This window comes from Sus scrofa, chromosome Y, assembly GCF_000003025.6.
Source record: "Sus scrofa isolate TJ Tabasco breed Duroc chromosome Y, Sscrofa11.1, whole genome shotgun sequence".
NCBI lineage: Eukaryota > Metazoa > Chordata > Mammalia > Artiodactyla > Suidae > Sus > Sus scrofa.
The window spans coordinates 6,985,512-7,004,511 of record NC_010462.3 but is presented as its reverse complement, the minus strand read 5'-3'; the positions used below and the strand labels follow the sequence as shown (position 1 = coordinate 7,004,511).

General features: G+C 57.1%; 1 protein-coding gene across 1 annotated transcript; it reads left to right on the top strand.

Annotated features, from left to right (window-relative positions):
• LOC110257936 (putative GTP-binding protein 6) lies at positions 4,668-18,879 on the top strand. The gene is made up of 10 exons (XM_021080945.1): positions 4,668-8,572; positions 11,897-12,034; positions 12,529-12,599; positions 12,685-12,815; positions 13,144-13,214; positions 13,692-13,850; positions 15,153-15,361; positions 16,385-16,533; positions 16,842-16,994; positions 17,195-18,879. The coding sequence occupies exons 1-10, from the start codon at positions 8,218-8,220 to the stop codon at positions 17,316-17,318; spliced, it is 1,560 nt and encodes a 519-aa protein (XP_020936604.1). The 5' UTR covers positions 4,668-8,217; the 3' UTR covers positions 17,319-18,879.

The following is a 19,000-nucleotide window of genomic DNA, read 5'->3' as shown; positions in this document are numbered from 1 at the left end:
ACACACACACACACACACACACACACACAAAGCAGCATCAAAAAGAATGAAATCTTTTGGAAGTACCTTCATCAAGGAGGTGAAAGACTTGTACGAAGAACATTACAAAACACTGCTGAAAGAAAGAAGACAGAAATATAAACACAGAGTTCCCGTAGGGGCTCAAGGGTCAAGAACCTGACATAGTGCCCATGAGGATGCTGGTTCGATCCCCGGCCTCGCTCAGTGGGGTGAGGATCCAGGGTTGCTCTGGCTGTGGGTAAGCTAGCAGCTGCAGTTCCAATTCCACCCCTAGCCTGGGAACTTCCATAGGTTTCAGGAGCAACCCCGCCTCCCAAAACAAAAACAAAAAAGAAAAGAAAAATCCCACAGCCCATGTTCATGGCCTGAAGAATATGAAGCTGTTAAACTGTCAGTTCTTCCCAAAGCAACTTGGGGATTCCACGCCATCACTGTCCAAATCTCAGAGAGTCTGGAGTTCCTGTTGCGACTCATTGGAAACGAATCTGACTAGTGTCCATGAACACACAGGTTGGATCCTTGGCCTTGCTCAGTGGGTTAAAGACCCAGCACAGCTGGGAGCTGGGGTGTAGGTCACAGAGGCGGCTCCAATCCCACGTTGCTGTGGCTGTGGCTTCGGCTGGCAGCTTAGCTCTGATTCAAGCCCTAACCTGGGAAGCTCCATCTGCCTCAGGTGCAGCCCGACAAAGTCAAAACAGGAGATCCCCTCACGGCAGAGTAGAAATGCATCTGACTAGGAATCATGAGTTTGTGGGTTCAATCACTGCCCTCACTCAGTGGGCTAAGGATCCGGCATTGCCGTGAGCTGTGGTGTGGGTTGCAGATGCAGGTGGGATCTGGCATGGCTGTGGCTGTGGCGTAGGCTGGTGGCTACAGCTCCAATTGGACCCCTAGGCCAGGAACTTCCATTTCCTGTGTGTGCAGCCCTATAAAGACAAAAAGACAAAAAAATAAATAAATAAATAAATAGACCAAAAAGCAAAACAAAAAATTTGTTTGTTGGAGAAATATAAAAACTCCTCCTAAACTTCATATGAAATCTCAAGGGACCCCAAAGAGCTAAAACTACTTTGAACAAGAAAACCAGAGCCGGGAGTTCCCGTTGTGGCTCAGTGGTTAAGGAATCCAACTAAGAACCATGAGGTTGCTGGTTCGATCCTTGGCCTCGCTCACTGGTTTTAGGGAACCAGCATTGCCATGAGCTGTGGTGTAGGTCGCCAACGTGGCTCAGATCTGGCGTTGCAGTGGCTGTGGCATAGGCCGGCAGCTTCAGCTCTGATGGACCCCTAGCCTGGGAACCTCCATGTGCCACAGATGCAGCCTAGAAAAAGGAAAAAATAAAAAATAAAAAAGAATTACCATAGGATCCAACAATTCGTTCCCAGGTGTATACACCCAAAGAGTGGGCAGCAAGGTCTGGAGGAGACAGCGGTACTCTCCTGTTCACAGCAGCTAAAACACGGAAGCCCCCAGTGCCCGTCAGCCAATGAACGGATAAGCAGCCTGTAATTCGGACACGCCAGGGAGGGCCATTCAGTCTTCCAAGGAAAGACCGTCCTGCAAGATGCTCTGACCTGAGGAACCTTGAGGACGATGTTACCCTGATGACACAAGCCCATCACAAAGAGGCACATGACATGTGACTCCAGGTCCTCAGAGCTGTCACATCACAGAGACAGAAAGCAGAGGGCTGGGTACCAGGGGCTGGGGGGCAGGGGATGGGCAGTTAGTATTTGATGGGTGAACACTTTCAGGTTTACAAGATGAAAAGGATGAGTTACCGAGATGGGTCGAGAGGATGGTTACCCATTATGAGACGGTATATAGTTAAGGAGAGTTATGACGGTAAATTCTATGTCATGTATCTTATACCATGATAAAAAAACTGGGGAAAAAAAGACACAGCGGGAGTTCCCGTCGTGGCGCAGTGGTTAACGAATCCGACTAGGAACCATGAGGTTGCGGGTTCGGTCCCTGCCCTTGCTCAGTGGGTTAACGATCCGGCGTTGCCGTGAGCTGTGGTGTAGGTTGCAGACGCGGCTCGGATCCCGCGTTGCTGTGGCTCTGGCGTAGGCTGGTGGCTACAGGTCCGATTGGACCCCTAGCCTGGGAACCTCCATATGCCACGGGAGCGGCCCAAAGAAATAGCAAAAAGATGAAAAAGAAAAATAAAAAAGAGAGAGACACCAAGATATACCACGTTCACGGGCTGGAAGATACATCTGTGCTAAGATGTGCAGTCTTCCAAATTGATCTGTAAATTCAACACCACCCCAATCAAAATCTCAGCATACTTTCTGAGGATATAACAAATGGATTCTCAAATGGATATGGAAGAGGAAGGAATATAAACACGCAAAACACGTTGGACAAAAAAAGAACAAAGTTACAGATTCTCATGGTAAGTGAAGTCAGTCAGAGAAAGACAAATAGCCTATGAGATCCCTGACACGAGGAATCTAACATGTGACACAGGAGGGAGTTCCCGTTGTGCCTCAGGCAGGTTACAAACCCAACCAGTATCCACAAGGATGCAGGGCTGATCCCCAGCCTTGCTCAGTGGGTTCAGGATCCGGCATTGCCATGAGCTGTGGTATAGGTTACACATGTGGCTCGGATCCCATGTGGCTCTGGCTGGGGTGTCAGCTGGGAGCTGCAGCTCCGATTCAAGCCCTCGCCCTGGAACTTCCACATGCTGCAAGAGCAGCCAAGAGAAGAAATCCATATGGCAGGTTGTCCTCGTGACAAAATCCCTACTAAGGAGCATTTCCAACACATGCTCAGGGCCACCGCATTTTGAGACAGGCCCTGAATTCCCCACATCTTGTCCTGACCTTCGTCTGAGACACTGCAGTCAAGGTGCTAAATGCAGCCCCTGAAGCACTGCAGTCAAGGTGCTAAATGCAGCCCCTGAAGCTGTGCGCCACCTAAGGACACGACCCCCCCAACTCCACCACGACGTCTTTCCCGAGGACACAGGCCATCTCAAGCCCTGGGATTTCAGGGGCTTACTCCAGCAGTAGACACCTTCCCGTTCTTGTCAGCAGAGGAAGAAAGCTACAAACAGGAGCCAATGGGAGGAAACTGGCAGTGCCCCCAGTGCCTGAGATGCCCTAGCCAAGTCCTGCATCACCTCTTCTGGGGGTGGGGGAGGGGTCCTGCCAGCTCCCCTGGCTCTTGGATGCCCCATGACTGAGGAGACTTCTCCCCACCCAAGCTAGTCTTTCATGGCTGGGTTTTGTCTGCTTTGTTGCTGCTTCTCACAAAGAAGTGAAATCAATGTGTTAATTCTTTTATTTATTTATTTTTTCATCTTTTTGCTATTTCTTGGGCCGCTCCTGTGGCAAATGAAAGTTCCCAGGCTAGGGGTTGAATCGGAGCTGCAGCCACCGGCCTACACCAGAGCCACAGCAACGCTGGATCCGAGCCGTGTCTGCAACCTACACCACAGCTCACGGCAACGCCACATCCTTAACCCACTGAGCAAGGGCAGGGACCGAACCGTCAACCTCATGGTTCCTAGTCGGATTCGTTAACCACTGCACCACGATGGGAACTCCTCAATGTGTTAATTCTTAAGAATTACTGGCATGTGGAGTTGCCGTCGTGGCGCAGTGGTTAACGAATCTGACTAGGAACCATGAGGTTGCAAGTTTGATCCCTGCCCTTGTTCAGTGGGTTAAGGATCCGGTGTTGCCGTGAGCTGCGGTATAGGTTGCAGACGCAGCTCGGATCCCGTGTTGCTGTGGCTGTTGCACATGCCGGTGGCTACAGCTCCAATTAGACCCCTAGCCTGGGAACCTCCATATGCTACGGGAGCCGCCCTAGAAAAGGCAAAAAGAGAAAAAAAAAACAAAAATTCCTGGCATGTGATGCAGCCTATGTTCACTGCAGCACTGTTCACAACAGCCAAGACCATGAAAGCAAATTAAATATCCACTGACAGAGGAATGGATAAGGAAGATGTGGTTCATCTACACCATGGAATACTACTCAGCCATGAAAAAGAGTGAAATAATGCCATTTGCAGCAAGATGAATGGCCAGAGATGGTCAGACTAAATGAAGTCAGAGGGAGAAATACAAACACTACATGATATCACTTATATGTGGAATCTAAACTATAGCACAGATGAACCTGTCTACAGAAGAGAAACAGTCTCACACATGTGGAGAACAGACTGGTGGTTGACAAGGTGGAGGGGGAGGGAGTGGGATAGTCGGGGCATTTGGGGTTCGTAGACGCAAACTAGGACACTGAGAATGGATCGGCAATGAGGTCCTGCTGTACCGCACAGGAGACTCTATCCATCTCCTGGGATAGACCAGGATGGAAGAGAATCTGAGAAAGGGAATGTATGTATATGTAGGACTGGATCACTTTGCTGGACAGCAGAAATTGGTACAACATTGCAGATCAACTATACTTTAGTGAAAATGTTTTTAAATTGAAAAATTTTTAAAATAAAAAGTACACAGCTTAATCAAGAAAAAAGAAACTAATACAAAGAATGTGTATATATACATAAATAATATGAAGTAAATATATCTATTTGAGAGGCTGAGTCACTTTGCTGGACAGCAGAAATTGGCACAACATTGTAAGTCAATTTCTTTCTTTCTTTCTTTCTTTCTTTCTTCCTTCATTCCTTCCTTCCTTCCTTCCTTCCTTCCTTCCTTACTTTTAGGGCCGCACCTGAGGCATATGGAAGTTCCCAGCCTAGGGGTTGAGTCGGAGCTACAGCTGCAGGTCTACACCACAGCCACAGCACTGCAGGATCCAAACAGCATCTGAGACCTACACCACAGCTCAAAGCAACACCAGAACCCTGATGCACTGAGCAAGGCCAGGGATCGAACCCATAACCTCACGGATAGTAGTCAGGTTTGTTTCTGCCGTGCCGCAGTGGGAACTCCCTCAACTATACTTTAAAAAGTCAAAAACATACCAATAAAATCATGAGCATGTGCCAATCAATGCAATAGAACCCTGCACAGCCGGCTCCAGGCTAAGCCCAGGCACAGCCGCCTGGCTCCCAGAGCACCTTCCTAAACCTGCCATGCCTTCCAGCACGTCTGGCAGCTGCCGCTTCTCCCCACCTGGTTCCCCAGGTCCTCCAGCAGCTTCGTCACCGCCGTCGCCACACCGGCGTCTCCTCGTTTATAGTCAGTGGTAGATGTTCCCCAACTGTCTGCTGAGAGGTCTCTGGGACGTCTGGATTTTCATCTCAACGAGGTTTTAGGGTTTTAGGTTCACAGCTTCCTTGGAAGGAAACCATCTACCCTCTATCAGCAGCCATTCGACACGTGATCAATAACAAGGCAGTAAAAAAAAACCGCATTGCCTCATGATCAAGCCTGTTAATCCTTGAGGTTCCCTCCCACACACACCCCTTGAAACCTCGGAGAAGACTGGCTCCGGGGGACAGCGCCGGTGATGCCGCGGGGATGGCACGGAGATAGATCACAGTGCAGAGAAGAGCTGAGAGGTCTGGTTGCACAAGGAGCCCAGCGCTGTGCTTGGGCCACACGCTCGGGAGTTTCCCGTCTTTTTTCAACGTCCGCCCCCGGCGCCCCATAAAGCTGCGCTTAGGAACGAGGTGACCTACCCGAATCTCCCGCCAGGTGGCGTGGCAGGAGCAGACCACGCTGCCGCCTGCTCTTGACCGCCTTCCTTCTGCAGAGCTGGGTGCCACCCAGGCATCAGAGCCAGCCCTGCAGAGGCGCCCTTGCTGGGACAGACGACCTGGTGGCTTGATCATGAGCCCCGTCCATGACATCTCTTGGGCCGCAAGGCTGTCTCCAGCCGTTTGTGACGGGGGGAGGGCAGAGACCAGCCACAAAAGGACCAGCCACCAGAACTCATACACCTGTGAATTCACCATTGATTCATTGTCTTCATTGAGCTTCTCATCCTACCTACAGGGAAATGGCCCCTAGGAATAACCACCGGGGAGGGAGGGGCGCCACAGGCAGCTGCAGATGAAGATTCTAAGGCTTCGGGTGTGCCTGAAGGCTGATCGTCTCCCTCTGAATTGAAGCTTGTGATGCTGCACAGCCTCATCACACTTGCCAGGCAGTGTATGCGACAGGTCCTGGCCTCAGAGGCCCCTTCCATGTTCCACCCATTCCCAAAGGGAAATTGTGTCTGTACCCTGTTTCCGACAACACTTCTCCACACTCCTCTGGGGTCTCCTTCCTGCTCTATGATCAAAGACAAGCCTAAACAGCGCCTCTGGAAACATCTGAAAGGCTATGGCTTTCTGCAGACACCTAAGAAGCAACATCTCAGTTAAAACTCTTCTCTCCGGAGTTCCCATTGCCGAGCAGCGGAAATGAACCCCACTCGTATCCATGAGGATGCAGGTTCCACCCGTGGCCTTGCTCAGGGGGTTAAGGATACAGCGTTGCCGTGAGCTGTGGTGTAGGTCGAAGACGAGGCTCGGATCCTGAGTTGCTGTTTTGTGTCTGTGGGGCAGCTGTAGCTCCGATTCAGCCCCTACCCTGGAAACTTCCCTATGCCTTGGATGCGGCCCTAAAAAGCAAAGAAACAAAACAACAACAAAAAGCTGTTCTCCTATACTAATGTTGAGGAGATGATGTGGCTCATGGGGGTAGAAACCCTGGAGAAAAGAACCCCAAAAATGCGTAAATATTTAAAGGCAGCTCTTATGGGAGGGGAGCTCCTGCGATTCCATGCTGTCCTGAAGCCAGACCATCTAGAGGAATGGCTCTCGAAGTTTTTTGCTTTGAAACTTTTGTCCCTGATAAAAGATATTTGAAAACAAAAACACCAACAGAAATGGTTCTCCTGTGTAAAAAACAAGTTTTCTCTCTGCACCACGGGTTTTGAGTTTTGCCAAGAGGGTACTTTGGAAGCAGTCTTCCTACCACTTCATCTCCCGGCCCACATCTGCCAGCTGGATTTGGATCCCACAAAGCTGGGGACCCCTGGCCAGACTCTTGCCCCCAAGGGTGCACTCAGGGTGCCAATGCAGACTTAAGAACACCCCCCCACCCTTCCTACTGGGAAGTCCCAAACAGTATTTGGGACCCCTGAGGGAGGATAGCATTTGACATCCATGACAAAGTTAGGGGCCCATAAGGTTAGGGGGCTCGGAGCTTGTGCCCCGTAAACCAGGGCTTAGATGAACAGTGACAGACTTGGACCTGCAAGGCAGGGTTTGGGACCCACCCAGACTGCACTCGGAAACCTCGCCCAGGGTAGAGTCCCGGCCCCCCCTCTGGCTACATTCCCACCCTTAGCTAATAACACAGACTATACCCTCAGGACCAGACAAGACAAGCCATGGCCAAGTTTGGGGCCTCTGCAACAGACATGAAGCCCTAAGGCAGAATGTAGGACTCACAGGCACAGGCCTGGATCCCCAGGACCACAGTCGAGATACAGCATATACTTTGGACCGCTGGACTGGATTTGGAAACCCAAACGGTGTTCACAATACCCCCAGGCCAGATTCCAGACCCCAAGGCAAAGTCCAGGACCCTCAGGGCAAGGTCTAGGACCCCCTAGGGCTGCACTTGGACCCTAAGGTAGGGCCTGGGCTCCGGACTGCACTAAGGCAGAGTTCAGAACCCCCGCGACTGCACTCAGACGCCCCAAGGCAGAGTCTGGGATCCTCATAAATGCGCTTGGACTCCCAAGACAGGATCTTGAACCCAAGGGCTGCACTGGGACCCCTAAGCCAGGGTCTGGGACCCCCGAGACGTACTGAGACCCCGAAGGCAAGGTCTAGGACCCGCCGGGGCCGCCCTTGAACCCCTAAAGTAGGATGTGAGACACCCGAAACGCACTCGGGCCCTAAAGCACAGTTTAGGGCTCCCAAGGCCGCACTCGGACCCGCAAGGCAGAGTTCGGGGCTCCAATGAACAGAGCTAGACCTCCAGGGCCAGACCTCCTACGCTGCGTGGAGGCCGGAGAGAGGCGCAGGGAGGTGGTGACTGTGGGGAAGCGCCGCCAGGTATCCCGCCGGGCTCCGCTCCAGCGCTACGTGGCCTGGGAGCATAACCGCCAGCATCCAGGAGAAAAAGGAGCAAGTCCGGGGAGGCGGTGTCCGGGCCCGGGCCACTCGCACCAATCAGGCGGCGGAGAACACGTGACTCCGGCGGCCAATGGACAGCCCGCCCGGAAGCACGCCCCCGAGGCCACGCCCCGTTGCGTACAGGCGCGCACGGGATGTGGGCCCTACGGGCCGCCGTCCGCCCGGGGGCCCGGCTCTCCCGCGTGGTTCGCGGCTGCGGGGCTCCAAAGGCCGCGCCGCCGCTGCCGCCCTGCCCCAAGCGCACGGTCGCCGCCTTCCGCGGGGGTGCGGGGGGCCCAGAGGGGCGAGAGGGTGGAAGGTGGAGCCCAGGTGCGAATGGCTGGAGAAGTCGGGCTGGAGAAGAGGAGGAGGAGCCAGAAGATGCGGAGGAGGAAGAGGAGGAAGAGGAGCTGCTGAGGAGGGACCCTTTGTTACCGGCGGGGACCCAGCGCGTGTTCTTGATTCACCCTGAGGTCAAGTGGGGACCCAGGAAACCACAAGGGACCCGAGGTAACTGGGAGCGCGGCCGCCGGCTGGGACGCAGGGGGGCGGGGCGCTGGAGGCTGCAGCCCATAGGGCGGAAGCGCTGGGGAGGGACTCCGAGGGCTGGCGCTCATAGGTTGGGGCCGGCGGGGGCGGGGCTCTGGGGCGGGACTCCTGGGGCTGAAGCCCAGAGGGCGGGGCGGCCGGGGGAGGGGCTCGTGGGGGCGGGGCACCGATGGCTGGCCTGTGGGGGCGGGGCGCCGAGGCTCTGCTGTAAATCCTAATTCTGGGCGGGGTCGCCGTACCTGAGCGCTCTGCCCCCCTGCGGGTCCTGGGCCCCCTCCCCTTTCAGCCGCGCCCTGGGTTATCGCTTTTCCCTGCTTCTTCCGCATCCTCCGCTGTCCCGAAAGGAAAAGCATCCAGCCAGTGACACCCGTGTGCACAGGGTCCCTTGTGTCCCAGAGTTTTGAGGCTTTTATCAGCCGCGTTTCACTCTGTGTGACTGAATACTAAGCCCAAGATTGTGTACAAAGGTGTTCACCCGCTCTTTGTAGCAGAAACCATGAACCCCGCTGAGCCCCTGCGCGGCTGTCCGCCTGGGACCGGCATCCAGCGCCCTCATCCATCAGGAACCCCATTGTCCCCACCCCAGTCGGGCTGCGGGGTAGGGACAGCAGACACACGGAGCAGGAGCCTGCCACCTGGCCTGAGTGCTGTGTTCAGAACCGAGTAGGAAGACAGACGCAGGTGGGGAGGGGGCCATCTCTTTAGAGTGGGTCTGGATGGCCTGGGAAGAGGGACCCCACAGAAAAATAGGGACAAGTGTCCAGAGAGGGCTCCCGAAGGAGCATGTCCTGGGGCCTCCTGGGACCACTGCCTGTAGGCTTTTGGGGGCTTTTAAAACCACGTCTCTCCAGTGGTGCAGGCCATGCATGGCCTCGGGTCAGCACAGGGACTCTGGGTTTAAGCAGAGCAGGGACCCACGGTGGGGGAGGGGTCGGTCACCTTAATCCTTTCCTCCCCCTCTTTTGTTAGCACTTTATTGAGCATACGATGAACCACCTAGGATGCAATTCAGTGGCATGTCGTCCATTCACAGTGCTGTGCAGCCACGACCTCTGTCTAGACTGTGTACCCTTAACAACCCTGTAGCCTTAACAGCAGGCCTCCCCCATCTCACCCCCATCCATCCCCCGGCCCCTGGAAACCAGGGGCTTTCTGTCCCTGTGGATGGTCCTGTCCTGGACATTTCACGTAAGTGGAATAGATGATACGTGGTCTTTACTGTCCAAGGAGCATGTTTTCCAGGCTTGTTTATGCTGTAGCCTGTGTCGGCCTTTTAAAAATTTTTCTTAGACTTTTTTTTTAAAGAGCAGTTTGAGTTTCACAGCAAAACTGAGAGGCAGGTACAGAGATGCCTCTTAAACGCACTCACATTTACCGCCTCCTCCCATCAACACCCTCACCCGATGGTGCATTTGTTACAGTTGATGACCCTATGGGGACATGTCACCATCACTCAGAGGCCACCGTCTATCTCGGGGCTCACTCTTGCTGTGGGTTTGGACAAGTGTACATCATGGATCCATCATTATAGTGTCACACATGGTATTTTCTCTTCCCTAAACACCCTCTGGGCTCTGCCCGTTCCCCCCCCCACCCCCACAACTGTATCCACAGTTGTGTATTTTCCGGAAGGAACAGAGCTGGAATCCCAGAGTCTGCTGCCTTTTCTCGCTGGCTTCTTTCACATAGAAACACGCATTTCAGGTTCCTCCATGACTTTTCACCGTGCGATGGCTCATTTTTTTTCGGTGCTGCAATAACATTCTACTGTCTGGATGGACCACAGTTTATCCAGTCACCTACTGAAGGACATCTGGCTGCTTTCGTTTTGGCAATTAGGAGTGAAACCGCTATAAGCATCTGTGTGCAGGTTTCTGTGTGGACATAAGCTTTCATCTCCTTTGGGTACATACCAGGGAGCGTGATTGCTGGATCACATGGTAAGAGTTTATTTAGTCTTTTCAGAAATGGCCAAACCATCTTACAAAGTGGCGGCACCCTTCTCTAGTCCTCAGCAGCCCCAAACGGGAGTTCCTGTTGCTTCACACCCTCATCAGCACCTGGCGTGGCCAGGGTTCTGGATGCCAGCCATTCTCCGAGTTGTGTAGTGATGTCTCATGGCTGTTTTAGTTTGCATTTCGCCGATGACACGTAACATGGAGCATTTTTCCATATGTTGAGCAGGCTTTAGTGACATGGAGCCAAGGCCTGGGCACCTTCTGTGGTCCTAGGCTCAGGACTCAGTCTCTCATGGAGCCTGTGCCCCTGGACTGGGGTCTCCACACATGCTTCTCTGTTTTCATTCCCACTGATGGATACCTAGGGGCAGGTGGTGGGATCCCCTGTGTTGTTTTGACCAGACCCCCAGGCAGGCAGCCATGGGAGCGACCAGAAGAGGCAGGGACAGCAGTAGGGATTCACGATGGGGCCGGCACGCAGCCCCTGGGGTCGCCTGAGTGTTTGCTGATGGGCCAGACCCCGCGCAAGCAGGTGGAGGTGAGGTGTGGCCGCGGGTCCCTGGGGAGGCGTCCGAGAAGACTGGTTCTCATGGCCCAGGGGTGGGGACCCCGCCTCACATAGCTCCAAGGGTGAGGACACTGCCCTGAGGATGGGTGACCCCCTCCTCCCATGGCCCAGAGCACAGAGGACTCTGCTCTGTGGCCTTGGCCCCCATCAGCCTTGTCTCAACAGCCTCTTCTTACCTGTGTCCTCACTGTGCCTTGAAGAGGGTCGGGTGACCCCAGAGACAGCAGCACCAAGGGTCCCAGGAGTGAGGACCATGAAGCAGGAGGCGCCATGAACCGGCTGTTTCTCTGAGCTTCTGTGCAAAGGCAGGGCTCATGGCACTTATTCCATGTGTAACCAGGGAGTTCCCATGTGGCAGGGGTTAAAGATCTGGCATTGTCACTGTAGCAGCTCCCGAACTTCCATATACTGGGGACACAGCCAAAAAAAAAAGCCACTCAGAACCAGGGAACAAACCAGGGTCCTCGCAGAGCCATCCACCAGCCCTCAGGTCCCTCGAGACCTGCAGCCACCCTGTCCACCCCCATCAGGGCTCAGAGGACTCATGGGCACCCTGCCCTGCCTGCCCGCCGACAGTCTGCCCAGAAGGATGGAGCTGCGTTTACAACAAATGCTGATTCAGGTGCTTTCCTGGCACCATTGTGTAGGCAGCACCATTCCAGCCTTGGGCATGTGGCCAGGGGCACCTGGCAGGACAGGACAAGGCCTGGGCTGACTTGGCCAGAAATTGACCTCACACTGGCCTGTCTCTCCCCACAGCTGAGTGGCAGGTGGCAGAGGCCCAGGCACTGGTGCGCACGCTGGATGGCTGGTCAGTGGTGGACACGGCAGTGGTACCCACCAAGACCCCAGACAGGAGGCTCATCTTCGGCAAAGGGACCCTGGAGCACCTGACGGGTGGGTCCAGCGCACGTGTTCCCGCCCCCTCCTGGAAACAGAGCAAGCATGGCTGTCCCTCTGGGCCTCATGGCAACTTGAGCCAGACATAGAAGGCCACCAGGTCTGCGTCAGAATTCAGGAGAGGCCCCGAGAGTCAGGATCTTGAGAGAATTGGGCGCGTGTCAGCTGTGCAGCCCAGCCCACCACCCGCTCTCAGGGCCCAGGGACTGCGCCCCACACCGCTGCCTGGCTCACAGCTCAGAGCAGGAGACGCGCGGGGGAGGGTGCTTAGCGCCCGGGTTTTACCCCGAGTTTAAAAGGTGCTCAGGCTCACGGGATCCCCATGCGTGAGACCTGTGCCCCTGAAGGTGGACGCGGGCCTCCCCATGGACCCAACCCGCACTCGCCAAATACGGCACCCAGAGAGTCATGCCCGGGGAACACTGCCAAATAAAGTGCAGGTCCATCCCCGGACAGACATCACGAGTCTGATGGGCGTCCTCTTTCCTTAGAGAAAATCAGGGGGTCCCGGGAAGTCTCCGCTGTCTTCCTGAACGTGGAGAGGATGGCCACGCCCACCAAGGTAGGGGGGGTGGACGCTGGCTCCCCTCCCCCACCCGGTCAGCCCCCTGCTGTGAGGACACAGCCGTCACGCCTTCCTCTTCTAGAAAGAACTGGAAGCCACCTGGGGCGTGCAGGTGTTCGACCGATTCACCGTGGTTCTGCACATCTTCCGCTGCAATGCGCGCACCAAGGAGGCACGGCTGCAGGTGGCGCTGGCCGAGCTCCCGCTGCTCAGGTGCCTGCAGAGCGCCGCTCTGGCGGAAGGACCCCTTGTTTTCATATATCTAGACTCTTGCCAGATGTGAGGGCGGCATGTGGACCCCGAGCTTGTGGTGGGCGGGGCCGAGCAGCAGTCTGCTGGGGTGGGTCCTCCACGAGGAATGTCGCCCAGCTCCGCACCCTGGATCCCCTAACAGTGGAGGCTTCCGCAGGAGGAAGGCCCCCAGTGAGCCTGTTCTCTCTGTCCAGACACACCTCCCCCACCCCGGGCTGCATCCTCTGCCCCGTGTCTGATGCTGGAAGCGCATGTGCACATCTACTGAGCCCACCCTTATCCACGCCAGGTCCCACCTGAAAAGTGATATTGGCCACCTGGACGGACGAGGAGGGGGCTCTCGCTACATCATGGGGTCAGGTAATGCGATGGAGGTCTCCTCAGCGGGCACTTGGAACGGGGTTGTCATGGCTGCCCCTAAAAAGGGCGCAGTGTCCCAGAAAGGCCCTAACGGGGCCAGGGCTGCCCATGGGCCTCATCTGTGGTCATGTTCTGACAAAGCAGGGCATTAGGGTGCTTCCTAGGGTGGCAGTAAGAAAGGAATGCGAACCAGCGCCTTAAAACCACATACCTTCATCCCCTGGTAGCCTTGGAGACCAGGCATCTGAGGTCAGGGGTCAAGGGCAGTGTGTAGTAAGGCTGCCGGCCGCCAGGCAGAGCTGTCTTGGAACAGGTGTCAGGCTGTGGCTGCTGTGCGAGTAGGCTTCCCACCCCCAGAGCCAGCCGGTCCATATCCCCCTCTGTGGCGTGGGGTGGGTTCGAGGGGGAAGCCTGCTGGGGCTCGGGCCTCTTTGCTCCCGTGTCTGCTCACTGACTTGCCGTCTTGGATGTTTGCAGGGGAGTCTTCCTTGCAGGTGCAGCAGCGTCTCCTCAAGGACAAGGAGGTGAGGATTCGGCGCGCGCTGGAGAGGCTGCGGGGGAAGAGGCTGCTCCTGGGGAGGCAGCGGAGGCGGCGGGAGTTCCCCGTGATCTCTGTGGTCGGATACACAAACTGTGGTGAGCGGTGGGGCCCCCAGGTATTTTAGGGGAATCCACCTGCAGAGCCAACGACACCCAGGTTTCGCTGAAGGCTCCTGGATAGTGGGAAAGACTGGGTGTGTGCCTGTCTCCGGCCGTCGCAGGGGCCACGGCTGGAGCCCAGCCTGTCTGCTGAGGGCAGGGCGGGGGGGGGGCGGTGGGGGCTGACGCCCCTCTTAGCGGATGCCCTCCAAATGCTGAGAAAGAGGGAATTGGATGTTTTTCGTTTTCAAGTCCATGTGCAAAAGAGACTTCATCTTAAAGGAATCCAAAAATTCTGATTTTACAAAGTAAAACTTAACAGTGTGTTTTAAGGTCCGTCTTTAGGAGCATATTGAGAAAGCTGTGGGCACGTGACAGAGCTCAGGTGTCCTTTAGGGTCCCAAAGCCCTGAAGTCACAGGGCCCTGAACGCAGTAGGAAGCACCTGGTCCCTCAGTGGGAAGCACCAGGGTATGACCTCGCACGTGCCAGGAAACCCAGCACCTTCTGGCGGAGTCGCTCAGAGGGTGGGAGAGGGTGTGGGGGCCGCCTCTCTGTTTCTGAGATTCCCAGGGAGCGGCCTGCGGGTCCCGACACCCGCTGCTGGGGATTCGGGGTCGCCGGCTGAGCCGAGAGCGTCTAGGCTGAGCTGACCTACCTGGTCCCTCCAGGGCAGGGACAGTCAGCACCTTCCGTGGACTTGGGGCAGGGCTTGGTACCCAGAGCTCACCAGTGGGTCATCCTCGACCGGATGGCTGTGACCCTGAACTTGGGGTCAGCTGGGGAGAGCGTCCACCTTGCCAGGAAAGGCCGTGGAGGGGCCACCTCAGAACACAGTCGTGTCTGTCTACACCCTCCCCCTGTCTACACAGACATCCACCCCACCTCACACGGATCCCCTGTCTACACAGACACCTGCCCCATGTCACACACACACTCTGCACCCACCCGACCCCAGCACCCCCTGTCTACACAGACACCCACGCCACACTCACACACCATACCTTCCCTCTGTCTGTGCCCACCTCATACACACGTCCCTACTGTCTACACCACCACCCTCGCCTACACAGGTGCCTGTGCCCCTGGCTCTGGTCCCTCTCTCCTGGAAGCCTAGACAGCGGCAGCTGTGTCCTCATGCGCCTGAGCATGGCATCGCCAGGGTCCTGCAGAGCCCGCTGGGCTCAAAGACCCTCCCCCTGGCCCAGCCTCCAGCGGCCTGTGGTCAGCGATCCCGTCGCTGCAAGGTCACAGTGGATGGTGGGGACATGGGCACCCTCCTCTTGTGACCCACTTGCAGGAAAAACCACGCTGATCAAGGCCCTGACGGGGGACGCCGCCGTCCAGCCCCGGGATCAGCTCTTTGCCACACTGGACGTCACGGCCCACGCGGGGTCGCTGCCCTCCCGCATGGCTGTCATCTACATGGACACCATCGGCTTCCTGTCCCAGCTGCCCCACAGCCTGATCGAGTCCTTCTCGGCCACTCTGGAGGACGTGGCCCATTCGGTGAGCAGGGTGGGGCCAGGGCCCAGTCATTTCAAATACCAGCCAGCAGGGGCCTGGCGCCCTCATCACCACACCACACGGGATGGGGGGGGGGTCCTCTCATCGCCACACCACACGGTGGGAGGGCCTGGTCCAGTCAACACAGTCCATGGGGTCCCGGTCCCCTCACAGGTGCCATCACACGGGCTGAGTCCTCCTCAACCACTCCAGGGAGCAGACGTCTGCTCTTTTCTAAAGTAAATGCCAACCAAAAGGAGTTCCCTTTTGGGATGTTGGGGGCCCTGGACAGAGGCATGAAGGAGAGACAGTGACCCCTACAGAATCTGGGGTTTCGTCAGCAGACAGGGACTCGGGTGTCCCTGACGCTCCAGCACCTTAGAGGCCACAGTAGCCCAAGCACAGGCTTAGGTCCTTGCTCCGTTCTGAAATCCTACAACTTCTGAAATGAAACGTTAAGGAAAAGTTAGGTTCCTCTCAAAAAAGAACCCGGAAGTGAGTCCCCCACATCTTACAGGCCACCTTCTTTCCAGGCAGAATTGCCCTGGGCTGTTATTTCCTCCTTTTCTGTATTTTCCAAATGTTGCATAAGAACTACACATAAAGCACAAGATAAGGAGAAACACCTTCTTTAAAACGGGAACCTGAAGGTTTCACAGAAACATGCAACAGCCCAGAGCGCTGACCGAAGCCCCTGTCGGGGGGCTGGGTGCTGGTAACTGGCTGCGCCCAGGTGCAGCCGGTACCCGTGGGGCAGGAGGTGGGGTGGGCTTGAGGGCCCCTCGGTCCAGGTGCACCGGGAGCGGCCTGCCCAGGGCGGATCCCCAGCAACGGGGCAGGGCCTCAGTCCCCTGCAGGCCAGCTCTGCGGTCTCAGCCACACACCCCGCACCGGCCCCACGCCGGCTCCACCCCATCCGGTTGAGCGGTGCCCTAAGAGCCCGGTCCCCCACCTGGCGGGCCCTCCTGGGTGGGGGCGGGCGTCGCCGACCCCAAGCCCCCTGACCGCCCGACCACCTGGTCCCAGGATCTGATCGTCCATGTGCGAGACGTGAGCCACCCCGAGACGGAGCTGCAGAAGGACAGCGTCCTGTCCGCCCTGCGGGGCCTGCGCCTGCCGGCCGTGCTCCTGGACAACGTCCTGGAGGTTCACAACAAAGTGGACCTGGTGCCCGGGTGAGCGCCCCGCCGCCTGCTGCCCCACGTCGCCAGGGCCCGAGAGCCCCTTCCTGCTCCCGGGCGTGTCCCCCCGCACCCGCTGCCGGTCAGAGCCGTAACCCAGGGTCCGCCCCAGCGGAGCACGCGTTCGGGGCTGGCGTGTTCGACCCCTTCACCCCGCACCCCGGCCGGGAACGCGCGTCTCTTCACATTGCCCCCTTTTACCTCCTGGCGGGGCCAGGTCCTCACCGGGTGGGGGACTGTGGACCCAGGCCCGGGTCCCCCTCTGAGCCGGGTCTGCCCCTGCCCCCCACCCCCATCCCCAGGTACAAACCCATGGGACCGCACGCTGTGGCCGTGTCCGCCCTCCTGGGGCTCGGGCTGGAGGAGCTGAAAGCCAGGCTGGAGGATGCGGTGCTGACAGCCACGGGGAGGCGGGTCCTCACCCTCCGCGTGCGGCTGGCGGGGGCGCAGCTGAGGTGCGTGGGGGGCGCGGGGGAGGGGCTGGGGCGAGGGGGTGGCGGGGGAGCGGCGACGCGGCCAATCCCGTTTAACCGCCACGTGTGAGCCGGTGGCCACGCTCATCCACGCGCCTTGTCCACATCCGAGCTGTCGGCTCAGCCCTGGCTCGGGGCTCCTTTGGGGGTACCTGTTCTCATTACACGTGTCTTCCTCCCAGCTGGCTGCATAAGGAGGCCACGGTGCAGGCGGTGGATGTGATGCCCGAGGCTGGAGCGGCCGACGTCAAGGTCATCATAAGCCACTCGGCATACGGCAGGTTCCGGAAGCTCTTCCCCGAGTGAAAGACACGCAAGGGCCTGGGCTGGACTGCGCGTTATAGCCTCCAGGAGAAGCAGGCGCTGTGTGGGGGCCTCCCTCCCTGTACCCCTTCACCTGGCAGGGGGCTCGTGGGACTCCGAGTGGGATTCGGCCTTCCTGGTGGGACTCTGAGGGCTCCTGTCAACTGTTAGGGCATCTGAAGAGCGATTCCCTTACAGGATGACTGAGCCTCGAGACCCTAAAAATTCTGCATGTGTGTTTGTAAACCAGCCTTTCTGATTGTTCAGCAAAGCCCTGTGAACAGTGGCCATGAGGGAGGCAGGTGGACTCCTCCATCGTGTTGGCTGGTGGCTTATTCAGCAAATGCGCTGTGTGTCCACAAGGTCACGGCGGCCAGGCTTTGCCCTGTCCTGTGGTAGCGGCAGGGGTGTAATTAACAGGACAGCCCAGCAGGCGGAAGAGTCTCCCCCTTTGCAGGGCCAGAGAGACGAACCCATCACGCCAAGGGAAATACAAGTTCAGGCTTCTTGTCCACAAGCAGGAAGTCACGTCTTGGAGCCCAGCTTCCAAGAAGACCCCTTGGGGACCCCTTCCTAACATCTGAGAGGCTCCAGGGCTCCCAGACTGCTGGCACCCTGGTGGGTGGGGAGGATCCTGCTCGGTCGTTTGCCAGGCATGGTTGCCCCCACGTGCCCTCAAGTCCCCCAGGGCTCCCTCAGCGTCCTCTCAGCCTGGTCCCTGTGCCTGGCCACCCACCTCCTCCCAGGTCCACCCCTCCAATTCCTCCCCATCTACAATATGTGAGGGCGGGCTGTGGGGGTCGGTTATGGCCTCTGGTCCCCTCCTCTCCTGGTACCCCCTCCCACTGCCCAGCTCCTCCCCACCCCCAGCCCCAGAAGCCCCACCCAAGGACTGGGGGGAGCAGGGCCAGACAGCCTCTGCTGGAGCTTATCCTGCAGGCCCGGGAGGGAAGGATAAGGTGGGGCCTGGGGGAAGGGAGGGCCTCAGGGAGCCCAGATTTCATGGGACCCCAGAGAGAGGGTTCAGGCTCCCAGTGGGTGAGAACAGGTATAAGACCCTGCCCCAGATTCGCACAAGACCCTCCATCTGTGGACAGGGTCTCCCCTCCCAGTTGGGGTCCACTGGGTCCAGAGATGCTGGGGGCTCTGAGGACAGGCCCAGGTGGATGGACAGGACACAGGACGCTCCTGTTAGAGGAAGGGGGTTGGGCCAGGCAGCCCCTGGGGCGCCCCATCACATATCTGATGGGGAGGTGGCCTCAAGATGGTTTTGAGGGTTGAGAGCCTCCATCGTGTTGGCCGGTGGCTTATTCAGCAGATGCACTTGGGCTCACACACTGGCTGAGAAGAGGTGAATGTGTGTGGCCAGCCCCACTTCACGGGTGGCAGCCTGAGCACGTGGCCTGGAAGCTGCCCCGCTAGCAACATCCTTCTGCCAGAACTCCCTCCTCGAATACGGAAGGCTCAAAAATTCATCTTCAGCACAGATGCAGGACCTCTGCTTCATGTCCCCGTGGGAAGCTAAAACTATAAAGCAAAAATAAACAGGAGGATGGAGGCGTGACTTGGTTTTTTTTTTAAACTCACTATGACCTGGGCAAGTGCTCCATCAGCATTGAATTGCTTCCTGTGTGGCACCACAAAAGCCGCCACGACTTTCTAGTTGTTTGCGTGGCCACAGAAAA

Excerpts from the sequence above, each read along its gene's own strand:
- LOC110257936 (XM_021080945.1), top strand. The coding sequence starts at position 8,218 with ATGTGGGCCCTACGGGCCGCCGTCCGCCCGGGGGCCCGGCTCTCCCGC. Across the intron at positions 12,035-12,528 it reads GACCCTGGAGCACCTGACGG|AGAAAATCAGGGGGTCCCGG; the intron begins GTGGGTCCAGCG and ends CTCTTTCCTTAG. Across the intron at positions 12,816-13,143 it reads GCCGAGCTCCCGCTGCTCAG|GTCCCACCTGAAAAGTGATA; the intron begins GTGCCTGCAGAG and ends TATCCACGCCAG.